The 22,193-nt window shown below is 33.5% G+C and overlaps 3 protein-coding genes across 8 annotated transcripts in view; all 3 read right to left on the reverse strand.

Moving 5' to 3' along the window:
• The window catches only part of how (protein held out wings), a 51,431-nt gene extending 48,170 nt beyond the window's left edge, over positions 1-3,261 (reverse strand). For all 4 annotated transcript variants that reach the window (XM_018445211.1, XM_018445210.1, XM_018445209.1 and 1 more), the window contains exon 1: positions 2,008-3,261. In XM_018445211.1, coding sequence (XP_018300713.1) covers positions 2,008-2,134 — 127 coding nt within the window. In that variant the 5' untranslated portion in view covers positions 2,135-3,261. The remainder of the gene's footprint in view (positions 1-2,007) is intronic.
• Positions 3,262-8,320: 5,059 nt separating this feature from the next.
• On the reverse strand, positions 8,321-9,772 carry pit (pitchoune). The gene is made up of 4 exons (XM_018445173.1): positions 9,746-9,772; positions 9,459-9,615; positions 9,030-9,207; positions 8,321-8,677 (listed from the first exon to the last, which is right to left on the reverse strand). The coding sequence occupies exons 1-4, from the start codon at positions 9,754-9,756 to the stop codon at positions 8,523-8,525; spliced, it is 501 nt and encodes a 166-aa protein (XP_018300675.1). The 5' UTR covers positions 9,757-9,772; the 3' UTR covers positions 8,321-8,522.
• Positions 9,773-12,995: 3,223 nt separating this feature from the next.
• AGO2 (Argonaute 2) overlaps positions 12,996-22,193 on the reverse strand; it is an 11,868-nt gene continuing 2,670 nt past the window's right edge. Inside the window, exons 3-18 of one of the 3 annotated variants that reach the window (XM_018445249.1) lie at positions 20,868-21,590; positions 20,007-20,098; positions 19,445-19,846; positions 19,112-19,306; positions 17,983-18,103; positions 17,343-17,707; positions 17,144-17,263; positions 16,807-17,074; positions 16,036-16,101; positions 15,649-15,801; positions 15,420-15,573; positions 15,232-15,325; positions 14,990-15,153; positions 14,555-14,819; positions 13,452-13,636; positions 12,996-13,381 (exon numbers count right to left, since the gene is read on the reverse strand). In XM_018445249.1, the coding sequence (XP_018300751.1) occupies positions 13,294-13,381; positions 13,452-13,636; positions 14,555-14,819; positions 14,990-15,153; positions 15,232-15,325; positions 15,420-15,573; positions 15,649-15,801; positions 16,036-16,101; positions 16,807-17,074; positions 17,144-17,263; positions 17,343-17,707; positions 17,983-18,103; positions 19,112-19,306; positions 19,445-19,846; positions 20,007-20,098; positions 20,868-21,590 (3,455 nt within the window). In that variant the 3' untranslated portion in view covers positions 12,996-13,293. Of the gene's footprint in view, positions 13,382-13,451; positions 13,637-14,554; positions 14,820-14,989; positions 15,154-15,231; positions 15,326-15,419; positions 15,574-15,648; positions 15,802-16,035; positions 16,102-16,806; positions 17,075-17,143; positions 17,264-17,342; positions 17,708-17,982; positions 18,104-19,111; positions 19,307-19,444; positions 19,847-20,006; positions 20,099-20,867; positions 21,621-22,193 lie in introns of all 3 variants that reach the window. The other 2 variants (XM_018445247.1, XM_018445248.1) reach the window with 2 other exon arrangements.

Here is a 22,193-nt window from a genome sequence, read left to right on the forward strand (position 1 = left end):
TGTGTTACGCACTATATAGTATTTCGTATGCAATACTTTTCCAGAATAGAAGCCATGATCACGGTCTCAGGACATAGAACGTCCTCTGGACGTTTTTAGGACGTTTTTCTTTTATAGATCTGTGCATTTATGGGCAGTGATCAGATAATGAACCAATGAGGCCTATTGTAATTCTCGAACGAACATACCATACCGTCGCCACGCCGGCCACGTGACACACACGCGCCGGGCGTCGCGATAGCGAAAGGAGCGGATAAGGCACACGCGGGGGGTACTCGACACCTGTACATACGGTGTTCTACATGCAAAGTCTCTACGTAGCGGGATTTTTTCGAACGGAGTATCGGATTCCGATTACGGGTTTGAGGTTTGAGTGGTGCAACAACGCGGGAAGGAAAAGCAAAACAAGGGAGACATAATTTTTAAAATTATCTAATCAGAGTTAAGAGACAAAACAGTCACTTTTAATTGGTCCCTCATGTTTTAATTCTTGGGAGCGAGAAGAGGTAAAGAATGATAGAACAGAAAGAGAAAGAAATACTTAATGTATGTCCTTTCTCGTGTGATTTTAGTAGATAAACTACAAGAAAAGAGCAATTTTACAGTTTAAGTTGCTTGATCTAAGAATTTAGCGATACAGATGAAATTAATTTTGTTGGACCATCAACAATATAATTACGTAGAAATTCTCTCAAGCATGATGAGATAAAAATTTTTAATTCTTAGAATGTAATTAAAAGTTTTAACTACATTCTAACAACAAGTCTGAATGTTTTAATTATTTTGATAATTTAATAAAGTTATTTTCAGATCTGTATGCAACTAAATTTTTAGATTTCAGCAAAACTTTTCATGCATACAAAACCCGACTCGAGTCCAGGAAGTCAATCATGTAATTTTTTCTCTACAGCGGAAACGTGAAGAGTAAAAATTTTTTGTATGTATGTACATTGAGAGAATAATATTTTGTTTAATATATGACTTACAAAAACTTTTTTACTTTTAATTTCAAAATTTTGATTGGAACAAAATTTTTTTATTAAAAAAAAAGAAAGTTTCGGAAGTCACACACCATACAAAACATTTCTCTTACTATATATGTACTATATACATACATAATATAAAAATTTTTACTTTTCACGGTTTCGTTTAGGGAAAAAGTTACACAATTGACCTTCAGATTCTGATCAGAAAATAATTTTTTTGCGATACCGTGAATCGGAAAATGAAGTCGATTATTAATGATTACATTTGGTATATGTCACAACAAAGACGCGCGTATTCTTATCAGTAAGGAACCAGCACTGATTAGTGATTTTTTTGCTGATCGTATCCAGAAAACGCGTGCGAAATCGCAAACGATGTGTTAAAAAATCGACGAATTCATACAGAGATACATGGAAAAACGATTAAAATCCATAGCTCATGCCGGGGTTAAGTGACTCCCGTACCAAGAAAATTACGACTTGCTCCGAAGTTGGGTTTTCCGGGACACCCTATATACGCCTTATTCATAGCCGCAGGAATTCGCTGATAGCATTTATGGGCCGATCGGTTCGATCGACGACATTTCAGAACGACGGCGAATTGAAAAACGATGCGTGACACATGAAGTCGGTAATCCAGATGGACGAATGAGAGAGAATGCATCTGCGACTTGATTATCGAAGAAAAAGAAAAGACACGCGATCTCTCCGTTACGTCACGATGAAAAATTCATCCGCTGAGCGTATTCGGAGGCGCGCAAGTGCGCAAAATGGCGCAGTTCGCGAAATCCCTCGCGTTACATGACCGTTCAAATTCAGCCGCGTACACTTTGCTACACATTTATTTCTGGATTTCGCGGAAACCTTACCTTCGACCTTTCTCGTTCGTCCCGGATTCACACGGACACATGACACGCAACGCCGACCCCAGAGACGGACGAAAAATATAAAGAGCGGCGGAGAGTGAGATGAAAAAAAAAGTAGAGTAAAAAAAAAAGGAAGAAGAGAAATCGTCCCTCACCCTCATCCAGCAGACGTTCCACGTGAATGAAGACATTTGGGAAGGCAGCTAGCTGCTTCCGGTCCTTCAGCAACTGTGACAGGTAGTCCGCTATACTCTGCGTCGTCGTGTTAGTATTATCACACATCGCAAATTGTACTCGGCTGCTTCAATGGCGAATGTTGGCGCGTGTTGGGCGCGCGCGGGCACGCTTAATGCAACACTCAAAAGGGAGGCGGCGAGTGAGCGGGCCGCGACGTTGCGCGGCGGCGGCGCGGTGTCGGGACGGACGGAGAACGTCGAAGTTGTTCTCTCTCTCCGGTCACGGGACAGCACCAGGCGCGCGCGGACGGGTGAAGACGTACTGACGCAGGAGCGTTTAAAAGAAAAGGAGCCGGAGCGAAGGCGGCGGGCTGGGTGACGACGGCGTCGAAGACGAAGGAGGGGGGGCGGCACTGACGCGGCGAGTGGGAGGGAGAGACGAAGGAAAGACAACGGGGGTGGAGGGGGACGAGACGAAGGAGGAAAAGAGAGGCGAAACTCCCGCTAGCGCGGAGGGATCGGAGCGAGGGTGGTGCGAGAGAGGGGGAAGGATAGGGGGAGGGAGCCGGAGAGCGAACGCGCGAGCGACACTCCTCCGAGAGAGTCGTAAAGTCGCCTCGCCTCTGTCGTTCTATTCTTTTTTTCTTCTTATCCTTTTATTTTTTTTCCAGCGATGTAATCGGGAGCTCCGTTTGATCGCTTCTCTCCTCGTATTAACGCCCGATTTCTTCGATATATACTTTTTCTATCAATTCCGAGATAATTCTCTCCCTTTTTCTCCAGTTTTATCCCGCTTGGCTCGGCTGATCTTTCCTTTTCGAAGAAACACACTCACGTCGTCACAGTTGACTATTGCGCTTTCAGAAACGATCCCACTGGTAAACGCACGCCGCAGTAGATCGCGAGAAGCGACGTGGGAGCGATGGTAGGAAGGGAGAGAGAGAGAGGGAGGGAGATACAGAACGGAGAGAGGGAGAAAGAACGTAGGAAGAGAAGAGAGCGAGAGAGGAGCGTCGAAGATAAATAGAACGATCGACGAAGTTTTGGAGAGAGAAAGAAAAAACCGAAGAGAATCGGGTGAAACGGCAAAGGAGGGAGAGAGAGAGAGAGAGAAAGGATTAGACGTGCATAGAGACAACGGTGTATGTCTCTCTCTCTCGCTCGCTTGCTTGAGGAGGGTAAAATCGGAATGCGAATCGCGGGAATTCAAGAGTAAGTACACGCGCTTTGGAATTCTCGGCTCTACTGATTGCACCGCCCGTGCATGCGCGCCCGCGCCGAGTCGAGCCGAGCGGCGCCGAGTCAAGCCGAGGAGCGAACTCGCGAGCGCATGCGCGCTACGGCGCCGCGCTTTCCTGCGTCGTCGCGAGGAACGTCGCCACTCGCCATGCGTTTACCGCCCACTACCATATACGGCCTCTGCGTACGCGCTAGCATCGAGCGAGAGCGAGAGAAACGGAAAGAGAAAGGGAGAAGGAGATAAGCGCCATACCATCGTGTCGCGGAGTTGGATAATTCAGGCCCGCGCGTCCACGGGCCAACGCACCGTCCGTTTCTCTTAACGCGAGGTTGCGTGTATGCGTGAGGCGAATTATTGTATCTTTTTTTTTCAGATATGTGATCTTTCACTATCACGAATTATCTCGCGGAATGTCTATATTTTATGTCGAAAATGTCTTTGATTTCGGAGTCAGCTGGAACGCCACGAAACTCCCGAAGGAAAGATCACTTCCTCTAAAATCTTTCCGGTGATCTTTCCCAGTCACGGGTTTCCAATTACAATTTTTAATCTTGGCCAATCTTGGCTCTGGATGCACGCGACAACATGCGTGCGCATGCAAACTTGTTAAGTCTACATCAGATTTTTTAAGAATATATCTAGTCTATTTATTTTTAAATATCTTTGAGATCGCTGAATAGGAAAACGGAATCGGAATATAAAAATTTAAAGTCCATTATAGTAGATACAAAAGAATGAAATATTTAAGATATAAAAGAATAAAATTCTAATTAAATTATGTATTACAGGATTTTTTAGAACTGCGCTGGATAAAAATATGATAGATCTAATATGGCGAGTACAAAAACTAAAGTTCCTTCCAATTTTTATAAAAATTGTTACGTTTTCAAAAGATTATAAAATACAAACTCAACTTGTTAAACGAAAAAGATATAATAAAACATATTTATAAAATTTGAATAATCGTCACAATCGAACGTTTCTCTCGCATAATGCAAAAAAATCTTTCAAAAAATTTATATAGTTCGAAAACTTTCGAAGCTTATTACGCGAATAATTTTTGCATTCTATATAATAGCACCTATTGAACTATTTTTCATTAAAGTAATCCTCTTAAAACGAGTTCAGTTTTACGATAATAACTCAATATTGACGGATTCTTTTAAATTATATATTAGGACATACATAAGTATATACTTATTTGCAATAACGACGACATAACTAAAAAATTGTCATTTTTTAATTGCTTGCAAAAAAAAATGAAAACGAGGAAAAAAAGAAATATACTTTTAAAAAACGTATTTTTATTTCTATATAATCTATTATTAATCAAAATTGTATTTCTAAATTAAAATTACAAAATTTTAATAATTCAAAATATTTAAATTAATTTTTTGGAAAACTTTATTTTCTAAATTATGTTGTTGTAACGAATGAATAATATTCTTATTGGAGACTTAAAGAATATGAACTTTTAATACGAATGAATAACGTGCCGATTGACAAGACAGGGACACGGTAGTGCGGTATACTTCCTCGCCAATCGTCCCGGCTTCGCGAAGAACGCATGGATAGAGGTAGGGAGAAAAAAATGGGCCGTGTGGAACATATCCTGAGTGCGCAACCGGCCGACCTCTCCCAACTGAGATCGGTGCATTACATCAACGGTGCGCAACATCGTTACGATCTCCGGAGCTCCGGCGTGCTTTAGAATGCATAATTAATAACTCTACCTACTCACTTGCGATATACGTACGTCGACCAAGGCGTGAACGTACAAGGTGATACCCGCGAGCGTGTCGCCGATTCATATATTAACGATGCACGTGCCGTGCACTAACGACACTCTTAATCGGGATTTATTTCTTTTTCTTCCTTTTAGAGAATTTCGTTAATCTTAGAGACTCTATATAACAGAATCTGATCATGAGCATTTTTGTCAAAATCCTACGAAAGAAAAAGATTTATATAATTTCTCCTATGCCATATCTCCATAGTATATATATTTATTAACTTTAATTAAGATTGAGTAAGAAAGTATAAGTTAAAGTGAGAGAATATACTCTCTACGAGAAATTATGTATATCTTTCTTTCGTAAAAGAACAAAATCGCTTGTGGCCAGATTGATCATATAGGGTCTCTAGCTAATCTCATACTGACAAAAATATTTTGAATCGACAAAACGTATCAACAAGAAATGGTATTTTGAGAGCAATGATATTATAATTCTTTTTGATCTTACCAAAATGCCTGTTTGAAGTAAAATGATTACTTTAATCATTTTATTTCAAACATTTTTCTCAGTGCAGATGGCTATAATAATTCCTTTATCACAAGATCGCGATATTGCTCTCAGAATATTCTCGCTAATTAAAAGTGGTTGAAAATATAATAATATGTTTATAACTCGCAAATTAATATTGGCCTGACGCACATATATTGATCATTTTATTTAAAATTTCATAGCTAAAAGGTTCGTTTGATTGTCTATTAATTAAAATTTTAATTTCAATTTAATTTACTCTTTACCTTTTCCTAAGAATAAAAAATGGATAAAGAGTGAGTTAAACCGAGATTAATTTAATGTACGTTTGTAGAAATGGATATAAAAATCTTTGTTCAATTCTAAAGTTCTAAAGAGTGAAATTGCCTTGAAAATAAAAAGCTAGGAGAGATGAAAAATGATAAATCGGTTTAACAGTTTAACAAAAGAGTATAGCGAATCCTGGTCACGTCTCGTCATTTGAATAGAAAAATTTTATTCTAGTATCGTGCGTTTCTCGTGTGCGGCATGCTTTTATACGGGATCCGGTGTATAAACAACCAATCCTGTAGGAGGAGCATTACTGTGATTTCTGCCTAGCTGGATTACCAATGGAAATACCATTACGAGGTAGTCACCGTTGACAGTTAATGGTGTCAACGGCGCGCATTCGCCACCGGTTTGTCTTTACGGACCGCTTAAGGGAGCGCACGCGGTTGCGGAATGTTTCATCCGCGTGGAAAGGAAGCAAAGCCTATTCCCCTTTCGTTTCTTTCTCTCTTTCTCTCTCTCTCTCTCTCTCTCTCTCTCTCTCTCTCTCTCTTCAGTCGCAAAAAATACGAATTGAGCCTTCATTATAGTCTTTCATTAATGAAGACTACAAAATAGACCGCGATGAATGGCGTTCAAACGAACCGGTTATGATTATCAAAATACGGTAAACAAATTTTTTTTAAGTCTTCTCTAAAAATTTTGAAGTGAATCTCACTCTAAGGAATGAAATCTTACTCTTAAAAATTAAAAATTATTCTTTTCAAAGTTGGCTCAATTTTCATCCTTTGATTTTGCTATGTAAAAATTTAACTAGATATATATCCGAAAATAATTTGGTGTACTATCAAAATAATTATATAAGAAAATAATTTTGTTGTACTATTAAAATAATTGTAATGTAGGACGTTCAAGCTTGATTGATAAAATGTCAAAATTTTTTACAGCATTGCTCATCATACATGAATTTACTACGTAATTATTTTGACAGTCTAACAAAATTATTTTCAGATCTGTATTTAGATAAATTTTTAGATATTTCAACAAAATCATGTTTTCCATAAAGAATTTAAAGAGTTCTTTTAACAATGAGTACCTGAAATTTGAAGATGTTGAATTAGCGTTCACAATGGAGCTATAAATATCCAAATAATATGATCTTTCAATTATCCAAAACAATTGTTATCCGAGATTACTTAAATCCAGGTGCTCGAATTATCTGGATAATTCGAATCTTAGGTCTTTATTGATTATAATCATCTTTCCACTGATAATATTTCCATCGAAATTAGCCCTGAAAAATGTAGCAATTTAAGAGATGAATCTTAAAAATCAATTTAATGTTTCATAACATTTGTAATCGCAACTTAAATGAGAGACTCGACAGTTTTATTAGTATTCAAAAAGTCAAATCCGTGAATTTAGAGTCGAACTAGCAAATTGTAAGGCGTCTCTATTATTGGATTCTGTTCAATTACAATCGGCCTCTCGTCCGCAACTTTCGAAAAATCGCCGGCGACGGAATGGTCGCGCATAGATCGAATTCAAGGTGTGATTGCCGATCGATCGATCGGCCGTGCCGATTACGCCGCCTCTTTAGTTCTCCCACGGACTTTACCTTCTATGCCGTGTATCCAGCGCCTACACGCACGCACGCATGCACGCACGCACACGCTGGCTAATGCAAAAGTGACGTTGACGTCACGCGTCCGTACATGGCCTCACCGTGAAAACCGTGTGGGTGTCGCGCGTTATAAATTACTTCGTCTTGGACTTTTTCCCCTGTTACTCCATATCCTTCTTCCATTCCTGTCCCGATCGCCTCTGTAATCTTCAAATCTTCGAACGGAGAGAAAAAAAACTGCATTCGTAGATTCTGACTAACTCGATAAAAAACTTAGGAAAGACAAAGTGAATAAGTCAGAATTATTAAGAAGAAAAAGCCGAATAAGTCTAGAACGATAGTTTTTTATTAACATAAAGCGAATGTATTTTCGATCTGATGTCAAATCTAAAACTGTACAATAGCCTTAACTAAGGCTTAATAATATCTCAAATATCTTATGTCTTAATTTCATACAAAGATATGCCATTCGATGAAGCTTTAGATGATCTTCGTTCACTAAAGCTATTTATTGTATACATAATACATACGGTAGTTTAATTCGACTTTAACCCTTCGTGGTTAAACCCCCAACTGGGGTTATGAAGAAGGTGAGCAAACAAAATGAAAACGTTTCGGGTCATACCTATTTAACATTTAATGTTGAACAAGGATAGCTGATGAATCCGAGGCATCGGAGGCATCCGAACGACGTTTTCGAACGCAGCCATTGTAAAATCATACTCTTGAATGTTGAAAAAATGTATCCGAATCTTTTTCAGATTTTTTAGAGCCCAAAAACCCTTTGAAATCAAACATTAGTGAACCGGTTGGATTAAAAAAACAATAAGAAAAACATTGAACTACGGAGGATTAATATAACCTGGACATATATATATATATATATATATATACTTCTCACATGTTGCACTTTATTTACGAATTGTTAGTAGTGCGATAAGATCATTTTCTAGCAATCAAATTGAGATTGTCAACTGTCGATGCTATCACATCGAGATGTATTAATATCATTAAATTGATCCTTAATGATGCGTCGTCGAACACCATTGTCTATCTACACCTATAAGGTGCGCGTAGATGACTGTTACCTGCTGAATTACTGATTATCCTGCCCACGTTTGCCTATCTGGCGAAAGGTCTTGGTGCGCTTCAGCCGCTTTGCCGAACTCGGGTCGTTTATATTTTTTAAATATCCGTAACCGTCTCCGCTGAGCCCCTTTTGTGGTCGTGAAGCCTTACTAATTTCCACTTCTGTTAAAGAGTTAAATAGGTTAAAATGAAAGTTTAACACTAGGCTAACTGGTAGCGCATATTTGTGTTTGAACCTATATATGACTTAACTTAATACTAAGAAAGCAATAATTAAAATTTCGATTAATTCATATATAGGCGATAAATATAAATTGAATCAGTTTTTTTGCCTACATATTATCGTTAAAGATTCGAATGAATACTTAAGAAGAGATATTTAAAAATCTTTGAAGAGATATCTATAAATTTAAAAAGTTATAAATAAATTTGTCCGAGAAAACTTTTGTACTTTTGCTTCTTCAATTTAGAATGTATATTATATATAATTTTATTATTAAGTAAAAAAACATACTTAAGTCTACTGCCGGTGATACAGTAAATCCGAAAGATTTGGCGACTTTCGCCAGATCCAGAGTCTCTATATCAAAGACCTGCTTCAAATGATGTGAATCATACGCTCTAACGTAGTTCCTGAAAGTTTCCTTTGCCAACTGGTGTAAGAAGTAATTCTTCGATATTAACTTCTCAAGCTAAAATAGAAGATGTCCTATATAGCATCTTTATAGGTATTACTGAAATACGCAGATACTTTAGTTAAATCAAAATTTGTACATTTCAATTTCTCTACTAAATAATGCGATGAAATCATACATACACTCTCATGAATGTTTTAATATCTCTTCAGTTTAAACTCACAGTATTTAAATTACAATTCACATAAAAAATATAATAAATTTTAAAAAAGAGAAAATCACGTAATATATATATGTATTGCTTATACCTGTAATTGTATATCGGCAATTTTATTCCAAAAGAATTCATATTCGTTTATGGATACATGAGCCTTTTCGAGATAACAAAGGAAGCCAAGCTCCTTCGGTCGTAACATCAGCAATGCTATCTCCGCGAGCGGTTCGACCAACACGATGGATGTATTCCTAAAAGTCGTACAAATTCAATATTAAGAATCGATGTTCATTAATTAATATTTATTATTGAGAAAATTATCGTATTAATTTCTTTACTTCTCTTAATGGTAAGTAAAATAAATAATGAGATAATTATTACCTTGGGATCATACTGTATGATCCAGTCGACTTCAGGTATTGTATATCTAGACCTCTCGCGGTTACGTCGGTGCAAAGCAAAATTCTCGAAGAAGCGTTGCAAAATTGATAAAAGATCGTAGTTCTTTTTGTCTGTTTCTGCTTGCTCTAATAAAAGCATACTAAGTTCATGAAAGTATTGCGATTTCGAGTAGTATCGGAAAAAATCTAATAATATACGTGTATACTCATCACTGGTAAACCAATGTAGTTTAGAAGTTCATGGTGATATTTAACGGACATGCAAAAATTGAAGAAGACCATCATGTTTTTCTTCCTGTTTTTCTTTAAGAACATGAACAAAAGTAGAAATCTTTTCTCGCTCGGACACGCTTTTGTCACATCCAGTTTTAGCAACACCAACCAAATCTCTCCCTTTAAGAAGGGGTGGAATAGCTAATGCTTACATCAGTCATATTTATAAAATCCATATTCTCCATTGCCTTCCTTGTCATCTCGCTCAATATTGAGCAGCTTGTATCATCCATTATTTCAAAATCTACAGCTGTGTCAGGTGCTAAATAATAACAATAAATATAATGTTATTAGAAAGTGCAGAAATATCATTCAGTTACTAGCTTAATCATATCGGAAGTACATACGATTCTCAGAAATTGAGGACTGCTTAGCTACCTCCTCAGACTCATTTTTCTTGGATATTTTTAATTTCATCTTTTCTAAAAAAAAAAATGGATCACTATTAATAATTATATAATAAAACAGAAAATACACATGATTAATTTTGCAAATAGCGTTACAATTTTATCCCTAAAAAATTCACACCTTGTACGTTTAAAATAATTTAAAAAGTAAATTGTAGGAATAAGTTAGAAGAATTTATACAGACTTTTTGGAGGGCTATCCTTTGTATTTTGCTGACTAGTCTCACATATTTTTTCTGATCTGATTGCATTTGTATAACAAAAGTATTTTATTGAAGATAAATAATAATAGACACATTTACAAAAAGACAAAAGGAAATTGATATCGAGAGACGACTAGTTTTGCTACACAATTTAAATTTTCTTAAATACAAATTTATTATTTAAGCTGCGGTCCACTTGACGCTACAAACGCTTCGAAGCGTTTGTAGCGTCAAGTGGACCGCAGAAATGTTTCATGAGAGCTAACCTCAAAAATGAAAATAGTTATCTTTTTGCTCTTCCCGCCGTTTTAGCAACGTTAATTTCATTTTCTCACGGTTTTTAATTTTTCGTACCAGCACTTTCTTGGAAACTGACATTTTTTGAAATTAGAGAACAGTATCCTAAAGATACCAAAAATTATTTACTACAGTCTTTAGAACCCATCATTGAGCGCGTTCACGGTTTAAACGGGACAAAGCTGCACCCTGCTCGCCGAGCAATTGAATGTGATTGGTTGGATCTATCAGTCATCCAATCATGTTCATTTGTTTGGCGAGCAGGATAACCGCTTTGCTAATTTGAAGATTTGAACGTGCCCCAAATTCGTTAGATTCGTATACCCAGATAGCAAAGCGTGTCTCAGCAAAATCTCACAATTTGTGATTGTTTATGATGCTGACTATTTTTGCATATATATTTTTTTAAAGCAACTATGTGTTTTCTTTCTATTAATTGATTCATCTCATTATTCTGTTCATAGAAGTATTAAGATACGATTATCAAAAAATTGATAGCTTACAAGATATTTAATATTTTATGCGAACATGTGACAGAATAAAGTATAAAATATCTCGTAAACTATTGGTTTTTTTATATCACTGCCTTAATACCTTTATATCAAAATAATTAGAGGAATTATATTGTGTAAAAAAAAAAGCATACAATTCTATTTAAAAAAAGTGGAGGTTATCTTGAAATCTCAAAAAATGACCTTGAGAAAAATTTTTTGCTGATCATAATATGTGCCCCTTCGAATTAAATAACTTTCTCCTTTTAATATTTTTTGTATCATTAAAAACAACAGAGATATTCTAGATGGTCAAGTTAGAGGAAATATCCTGTATATTAAGTAATTAAGATTATATGTAGAATTTCGCAAATTCCTTAGATTTTCATGAAACGTTTATGCAACTTGCATTCTTGTTAACATAAAATATTTTTGTATATATTTACTAGCTTTTTGTAGCTTTCACGCACCCCACGCATGCACGCACACACACACAACATATTCCATATACTTATAAAATGTCTCGTATGAACCCAATTTTTTTATTTTATTTGTTTTTAAACCCTTTTTATTTGATTTTTTGTTTTACACATACATAATTTTTTAATTCTATATTCTTATACATAAAAACTCATAATTATAGTCTAATATATAGTACTACAATGTTCACAGACGATCAGTATTATGTTATTGTATGTGTAATGTATGCAATAATTTCGTGGAAATATTTAAATAACTTCCTGGTTAATAACAAAATTAGAATTAAGTATTTATGAATTAGAATTGATAAATTTCGTTCAGAAAACGGTTTAGTTATCATATTTGGACACGAAGACATGTAGTATACACATATGAATATATCCCATCATCATTCATTATAATCTATTATATATAATTATCTATTTCTATTATAATTTATCGCCATCTTTAATTCTTTTTTTTATGTTTTGTGTTTTAATTAACATAAACAGTTATGTATATATGAAACAAGTATTTTTTAGCATCATAGTATTATATATGTGTAAAGATGCATACATTTACATGAATTTAATTATGGAGTACAATTGTTACTCTATAATTATAAAATAGACAACAAAATGAGAACAAACGGAAGTTATATAAATATATAAAAAATTGCATAATTACGCAACTTATATGCCAACGCTGTTACTTGATTAATAATTAAGAACAATTTTTTAATTATAAAAGAATTAAGATACTTATGTGTATAATGTCTTACATATATAATATATATTATATTATATGTTATATTGTATAACACATATATAATGTATATATTATATGACATATGTTTATGCTTATATATCCATGATACTGATAATAACATAAAATTCATCATTTTTTTTCTTTTAAGACAAAATATATTTTAACATAGTCCTATACCGTTCATTCCTAAACCTTTTTTTTTCTTTTTGTTGTATTATATTTTTCCTTATCGTGCAATTGAAACATGATGTATAAATACGAAAAATTATCGATTATATTATTACTAATTAATAGAAACTATACTTCCTACAGCACAGAATTTGCAGTAATATCGCTGCAATATTGCTGCAACTTTTGTGCAACTTTGTGCTGTAGGGGTTAATTTATATATCAAGACAGGGCTCGGCATACAATGCACTTTTCGGCCGATTTTCAGCTTGGTTTCTCGTCCCTTACTTCATTAACCCGCGTGCATCAAGTTGAAAATCAACTGAAAAGTGCATCGCGTGACGAGCCCTGCATAAGAGAATCTATTCATAATTATTGCGCAAAAGAAATAAAATTAACTGTGGACATATCTCAACTATAAAGGGGTCTTCTAGAAAACCTTAAAATCATAAATATCTATCCTTAAACGAAATACATCGGTGATGCTCCCATCTTCATTGTAAAATTTCTCTGTTCCCTTTCTAAATCAGCCAAATTAAAGTTTGGGTTTCTGCAAACGGAAACAATGTCTTATAAATCGTAATCGTAATTAATATTCGATATTGTAATTGATTGCTTACCCCTGTAACAAGGCTCTTCCGCGAAAAGCTGCTAAATGAGCATAATACGTTGGTGCCGGATAGCTTACTGATCTTGTACAACGGGCATACATATGACAAAGAAAATAAGTCATTTCCTCAAGCTGATCTTCGTTAAATTTAGAATCGTTGCATATGCATCTGTATTTTGTAGGCCTCGCTGTACCCTGCATTTATAGTATAATTAACATTTACATATCAAATGAATTTTACTTGGTTGAAGAAACATGCGTTTGTATAGTTTGGAAATTTAATTATTTAATACATATATACTTTGAAGTATCTTGAAGTGAATTATTATAATTATTACGAGTTAATTATTCTTAATTGCTATTAATCATTGTAAAATTTTGTATGTTGATATTTGTTTATAAAATAAGACATTTATAATTATACAGAATGACCGCCAAATATTTCGTGCGGTTATAAAATTTTACGTATTCGTACGTATAAAAAAATACGTGTCTCTTAGATTTTCGTGTTTAACAACATATTTCATGGAGAATCAAATCGGTTCCGGACAGTTGTGAAACTTCCCTTGTAAATCGAAAAAGTCCTTTACTATTTTGCAATTCTCACAATAGTTAACAAGATGTTAATTACTAAAAATTGCCGAATATTGATATTCAATAATTTTTTACTCAAGTACTATCAATTTTACAGAAAAACTTCGAAAGACAAAAACTGTTTATTTTCTTTTCATAGAGCTCCAAGAATTTTTTCAGAATTTTTTATCAACTTTTCAGTACTGCATTTTCCTATTGGCAACTATTTTCATCAACATAAGAAAATGCGATATTAAAAAATTCTAAAAAAATTCTCAGAACTCTGAGAAAAAAAAAAAACAATTTTGTCTCTTTTACTATTTTTCTGTAAAGTTAATAATACATGAATAAAAAATTATTAAAAACCAATATATTCAGCGATTTTTAGTAATTAATATCTTGTTAACTATTGCGAAAATTGCAAAATGTTAGAGAACTTTTTGACTTAGTTTAGTCCGTTCTACCTACGCATGAAATATTTGGTTATTATTCTGAGTCACCCTGTATAAACGTATTAAAAAAATAAATCAATGATTTTACCTGAATACTCGCATGTGATACGAGATAAAAATCGATATGATCTGGATGCGTAATAGTTGTATCGACAATTGTACCCGCTCTCACGTTACCTTTTTTGTCATCTGTTTCATATGGATTTGTGGGAAAGAGACGCACATGATGTCTCTTTTGAACAACCATGCAGGTAACTTCAATATTACCTTTATTGAATGTCTTAATTGCATTTTTAATGGCGGTTATTTCATAAAACATAACTTGCGGAAGTTGTCCCTCGCTAACTCCGTCTCTAGATTTTGATATAAATATGGAATTAATGTGCACTAATAAATTTCTTATTTATTCTTAACTGAATATTCATAACTGTTTATACCTATATAATAGTTTTTCTCTTTATGTATGTATAAAAAGAATTTATTTTTAATAATTTATATAATATTGTACATTGCCAATACATACCGGTAATAGACGAGTCTCCGCGGTGGAGACTTTGTTTCGTGATAATAAATATTAAGTTGTGATAATATTATTGCTTCAAGATCTAAAATCATTTCTTCTTTAGGTGGTTGAAGCCTGAGTGTAACATTATACTGGAAAGCTGAATTATTTCTACTTGCAGCAACCTAAATTAATGACATTTCTTATTAATATTAAATTAATATTCATATAAAAGAAAAGCTGCGTTTAATAATTATACAAACCGCCGCTATAGATGGTATACTTTTAGAATCGGGGGCTGGATGAGTTACATCGGCACCAACAAGCATACAAGGATAGTTGCTTAAACATGATGGCCTAAGAGGAAACAAAAAACGAAAAAAGAAAACGGAGATTTTATTCGAGATTGCAAGCATTTTTATAAAACAAAGTATAAGTATTATTCACTCACATTTTATCCAATATATGATTGATGCCATTTAGTTTTGAGTTTATTTTTTGTAGAAGGTTTTTTATTGTAGCAGCATTACATGATCTCAGAGTTTTACATTTTATACACTGTGTCAAAACACCTATGTCCATTTCGGTAATTTTTTTTACGTTTCCTAAGACAATGATAAGTATCATTAGATTGATTTATATTCAGAATAAGTATAATGAAAAGAATCACATGTACTCACCATATGTTACGTCTGTATAATCTGGTATGACAACTATTATCAATTGTAATTTCTTATATTGATTGAAGTAATTTGTGATACCTCTTAAATCATTTGTTTCCAATCTTTTAAATGGACGTTCAGGCATACCAATGTTCATACCAACGGCTCTTGCTAAAAAGATGAATTTAATATAACAACAAAATGTAATATAAACACAACTATATAACATAATTCGAAATTGCAATTTTTTATTAACATCTAAATTCACAATTGCAAATTATGCATAATTTTTTTATTAACAATTAGATGTATTATATTTTTTGGAAACTTTTAAAAAATATGATATATATATATAATACAGAATACATTTTAAAATTATAACTTTATTTTTCACATATACTTAACCATTTGCTCGTAACTTGTCTACAAAGTTTCTTATGTCATTATCATCAATTTTTTCTTTTCTTTTTTCTAAAATAAGAATAGTCCATGAGTTAGACCCCAAACTTTTGGCTCGATTAAATTGTTGCAAACGCTATACTCCTTTTTCTACTGTCGTCGTTGAGGTAACATATTTTCACAATTGCAAATTATGCATAATTTTTTTATTAACAATTAAATGTATTATACTTTTTGGAAACTTTTAAAAAATGTGATATACAGGATGTCCCATAATTCATCTGAAAACGAGGTAGGTAGAGCGGATTAAACTGAGTCGAAAAAGCCTCTACTATGTAATTTTCGCAACAGTTAACAAGATATTAATTATTAAAAATTGCCGAATATTGATCTTCAATAATTTTTTTCTCAAATACTATCAATTTTACAAAAAAAAACTGTAAGAGACAAAAATAGTTTAAAATTGTTCTTTTTCTCATAGAACTCTGAGAATTTTTTCAGAACTTCATGAGAAGAAAATAAACAATTTTTGTATCTTACAGTTTTTCTGTAAAGTTGATATTTGAGAAAAAAATTATTGAAGATCAATACTCGGCCATTTTTAGTAATTAATATCTTGTTAATTATTGCAAAAATTGCAAAATGGTAGAGGACTTTTCGACTCAGTTTAGTCCGCTCTACCTGCCCACGAGCATTGTCAGGTGAATTACGGGACACCCTGTATATGTAATACAGAATAAATTTTAAAATTATAACTTTATTTTTCATATACTTAACCGTTGCTTTGTAAATCTTTCATAAACATTTGTAAGTCATCATCAAGTACTCTATTAGCTAAAATAAGAATAGTCCACGAGTTCAAACTTTTGGCTTGATTAAACTGTTGCAAACGCCATACTCCTTTTTCTACTGTCGTCGTTGAGTTAGCATATTTCAATCCTGGAGGAGGCAAAACTCTGGCATCAACTGTTTTCATTTGTGAACTCACAGATAGATGGAATTCTTTTTCCATGACAGAACTACGGTTTATTTCCAGTTTCCTGAACTACAGACATATAACATAATAAACGTAACGATATAATATGTTCAATCTAACAATGTAAATGTCTTTTACCGCTTCTTCTATATTCCGTTTACGGAGAGGAGCAGCCATTGCTGCTTTTTTAATCATGTTTGTGGTTTGATTTTCATCTAGCTTTTTATTAATGGCCTGGCCACCCACAATGGTGCATAACTATAAGTGTTTGAAGAAATTTTTTAAATTTATTTTACATTATCACTTATCTGTAGCAAATATAAAACAGCTTACGTACTTCGAGAGGCACCAAGACTTTTCCTCCGTTGGAAGTCTTGCCCACATGAAGAGTAGGCAAATCAGTCCTCTTTATGTTATATCTCTTCATTTCCCGAAAATATCTTGTTATTGTGTAAGTTACATCGGATGATGTAAATGTATGTGAGTCACAACTATCGGACCACAAATCGAGTACACGGTATGTACGTTTCGAAATTGGTGAGTTAGGTATTGCGTAAGTCACTTTTAAGCCCTTCAAAAAACCTAGTATCTTGTTTTTATACTTCATTACATCGTTATAAGAAAGGTTTTCTTCGCTGACTTTTGTAACCTCAGCTATGTATTCAAGTACTCTTAAATTTATGGTAAATCCTTTATGAGCAACTAAATAAAACATAAGAAATAATGTATAGAGATTATAGATAAAGATATTGACTACGTTTACACCGCATTTAGGGCGCGACCTATACAATAGATGTCTTTGTTTATCCTGTAGGTTAAACAAAGACACCTATCGTATAGGTCGCGGACTAAGCGTACGGTGTAAACGTAGCCATTCGTTGTGTAGTTTTCAACTTAAAAATTATTAAAAGCTTCATAAAAGTATTGTTTATAATTGAAATGATAAAAAATCATATCAATTAACATGGATGTCTTACCATCTACATTTAGATACGGTTGCCACCCAAGTACACCAGAGAGAAATCCACCGTGTGCTAGAGTTAAGCCACCACCTAGTGGCTCGATCTTATCTATATTCCAGTAAAGTGATCTTCCAACCTGTAGTAACATATTTTATATCATGCATTTTATATATATATATATTATACTACATTTATATTAACTTCCTCTAATTAGATTATAACTTTTTATAAAGTATATAAATAGATATATTTTCAAAAAGTTTATGTTCTCAAATTAATATCCAAAATTACTTCATTTAAATAAATTTAAATAAATGCGATTTATTTAAAAAAATCGATGTATTATTTATAACTATATAAAACTTATTAATGCTAAAATAATTTATTGCTAACAAATTTTAATCATTATAACATTACTAGAGAAGAAAATGGTATTATGGCCCCTTACTTACATATTACACAATAATTTGGTTAACAATATTAAACCTAAAATTTAATGATTATATTCAAGTACTGCTCAATTGATTCTAAACTCAAAGAGTTATTCTATTTCTTTTTACCAATCACTACATCTTAGAAAGAGAGAGAGTTGACCGCCCTTATGTTTCTTCTTTCTTATTCTTATTGACTACATTTGATATACTATATATTTAGATATGGATAATGCAGTCCATATCTAAATATTATATATAGTATAACAAATATAGTCAACAAAAATAAGAAAGAGGGAACTCTATATCTTCAACGCCACATTAACAAAACGCCATGCTATTATTTAACTTTGCATAACTCGAAATATATACAGTCAATAAAATGTTAAATAACAAATAACACATTCTCTCTCTCTCTCTCTCTCTCTCTCTCTCTCTCTTTCTCAAATATACTTATATTAGTATGATAATACGCTCGTTTAAAAAAAATGAGGAAGTATTGTATAATTAAATACTGAATTGTATCTTAAAAATGTTTTGCAATGTTTAAATGTAAAAATATGTTATAATAAATGCCAGCTATTAGCATCTTACCACCACTGTTTAACAGCGGCTTCTAAACAAACGATTCCATAAGTAATTACTAAAATTCGCCACCTAATAGTGGAAACATTAAGAGGGGCCAAATACCACCTTCTCTATTAATTGCTTACATTAATAAACCTCGATTCCGGTGCATGACGCATGATTAGATCCAAGACTTGTATAGCGGTTTGATCTTTATTTCCTGCAAGACCAGGTTTCAAATTTTTTATCCAGCTAAGATCAATATAAGCCACTTTCTTTAAGGTAATTTTATATTGTTTTCTTTGTCCTATCTCATTTAAGAACCAGAAAACATCCTGCATCTATATAGAATAATGAAAACAATTAATGTTATGAAAAATTCTTTCTCTTTGTTTTGTTCTCGAAATATTTTAATCAAACAATATTATAAAATTTGATCCATGATAAATTGTGTTATAATTAATGTATGTATTGCTTACATAATCAGGGAAAGGAAGATCATTTGCGCTATATGCATTTTTGTTCCCATCATAAGCTGGAAATCTCTTGTTAAAATGTTTATTTCTACATTGTTCAAAAATATCTCTACATAAAATCTTAGGAAGTCTGGTTTCTCTCTTGATTTCTGTTTTTTTGCTGGGCTTTTCTTCGAAAGGACGAATATCAATATCATAATGAACTGCGTTGGTTACGAATTTATCGTTGAATAAAATTTGATACATATTCGTAAACACAGTAATGTTTTTCCCTATTTTTCCAGCACATAGAGGATCTTTTCTCTTTGGTATCATGTCATGATATAATTTCAATTGTTCAGATGACATTTTTATCTTTTCAGTCTTTGCTTTGTGGAATGGATCTGTGAGAGCAAGTTCAGATATCTGAAAAAAAAAAATTTTTAACTAAATAAATTCAGAATGCAATATATATTCGTAAGATATTTGCAATAGATATTTTATTAAACACATGCGTGCATAATTATATTTAAAAATAATATATGTATTATATATATAATGTATATAACATAATATATAATCATACATCAAGAGATGTAGTACTTGTTGATGGCTGCTGTCGGTGCACACCACCAATTGCCTGTACTTGTCGATGATCACCAGCAGCATCAGTATCAACTACAAAAAATAAAAATGTGTATATCTATATATACATAACTATGATAAGATCGGTAGATAGATCTTTTTAAACCCTATAACTTTTATTTGAAATAGTTTTCTCTATAAAATTTATATTTTTTTAGATACTTCAGGATTCCTGTATTTTTTCCTCATCCATGCGTGTGTGTGCGTGCGCGCGCGCGTGTGTGTACAAATATGTATGCATGCGCATACATATGCCTAGTGTCCTACTTTAAGAAAAAACTTATGTAAAAATATGTAAAAATTATACAAAACATGTTTAATTTGAGACAGTTTTTGGATATTTTCATTTTAGATAAATTAATTTTAAAAAATGAAGAAAATTCCTCTTTTAAATAAAACTAATTTTTTGTTCATGATTCAATTTTCCTAATCATTTTACATAAAAAAAAACATTGAAATGAGATAAATAAAAAATTAATACCTGATCAGATATTTTGTATTTAATTCTGATATATTACCCTAATATGAATATAAACCATCTTATATGTTTATATAAAGTATTTGCTTTCCAATAACATTGTCAAAATATTTTTATACATGAGATAAAAAAATTAATTATTCTTTTTGTATAAGTAATTAATAAAAGTACATTAACGTATGAAAAAAAGAACAATTCTAGTTTATAAAAAATTATATAGCTATGAACTTTTTTACATAAATTTTTTATATAAAACATTCAAAAATATACTAAATTTAGTAACTGTTGCTGTTTCTGACTAAATTGCTATTAGAGAATGTTTACTTAAAGCTTTTTGCTGCTGTTGAGGTAAAGTTGGTGCTCTGTATTGCTGCTGTTGTTCCCAAGCTGTTTGTCGTTGTGGACCCCATGCTGGTTGTTGTTGTTGTTGTTGTGGTAGCGATTGACCTCGTGATATTGCTCCTTGTAATTGATGTTGTTGTGGCAGACTCTGTGGTACTTGTTGTGAGCGGCCCCATGCTCCTTGTAATTGTTGTTGTTGTGGTTGGCTCTGAGGTACTTGTTGTCGTGAGTGGCTCCAAGCTCCTTGTGGTTGGCCCTGTGGTACTTGTTGTGAACGGCCCCATGCTCCTTGTAATTGTTGTTGTTGTGGTTGGCCCTGTGGTACTTGTTGTTGTGGCTGACCCCATGTTTCTTGTGGTTGTTGTTGTGGCTGACTCCATGCTACTTGTGGTTGTTGTTGTGGCTGGCTTTGTGGTATTTGTTGTCGTGGGCGGCTCCATACTCCTTGTGGTTGTTGTTGTGGTTGGCTTTGTAGTAATTGTTGTTGTGGTTGGCTTTGTGGTATTTGTTGTTGTGGGTGGCTCCATGCTCCTTGTGGTTGTTGTTGTGGCTGGTCTGGAATTACTTGTTGCTGCTTTTTTGGATCTTTGAAAGTCTTTTGTTTTTTTGATGAATCAGGTAATGCTTCTGGTGAGGTTTGTTCCCATTTCTCTTGTTGTTGCTGCAAGGACTCTTGTGATTTCTTGTCGGAAGTCTGTTTTGAGGTTGACGCAACTGCTTCCTGTTCCTTCTTTCCTATAATTTGTAGTATTCTTTATTAAATAAATATCTCTTAGGTTCGATTGCACCAATGTTACTTTGATTTTAAACGAGGTTTAAAATTCTTTCTATCTCGCCCTCTCTTTCGGCTTTGAATAGAGAAAGTGAGTTTTAAGCCTTGCTTAAAGTCAAAGTAACGTTGGTGTAATCGGGCTTTAAAGAATAGGTATAAATCAAGTTTTAAGAAATTGTAATATATACATGCCATCCTATTGTAGATACACATCTCATTTACATACTTGAAGCTTTCAGCTAATTTAATTTCAGAGTTGTCCAGGGCCCCTATTCTGTAACTGTTTTACACGCCTACCGACAGTTGTCGGTGTCGCTGTGCAGATATTTTATATGGTAAAAAAGCTGCGCAACGACACCGATAACTGTGTAGGCATGTAAAACAGTTACAGAATAGGGGCCCTGGATATCTATCATGGAACATGTTGGAATGAATTCTGATCGGAATTATTCCGTTTTCCCTAGATAGATACTATAGAAATCTAGGATAGATTACACAGGTCTACAAAAAAGGGGGTCTTGGATGTTGTCGGGAAG

The sequence above is a fragment of the Mycetomoellerius zeteki genome, unplaced genomic scaffold (assembly GCF_001594055.1).
Source record: "Mycetomoellerius zeteki isolate Tzet28-1 unplaced genomic scaffold, Tzet1.0 scaffold156, whole genome shotgun sequence".
Lineage (NCBI taxonomy): Eukaryota > Metazoa > Arthropoda > Insecta > Hymenoptera > Formicidae > Mycetomoellerius > Mycetomoellerius zeteki.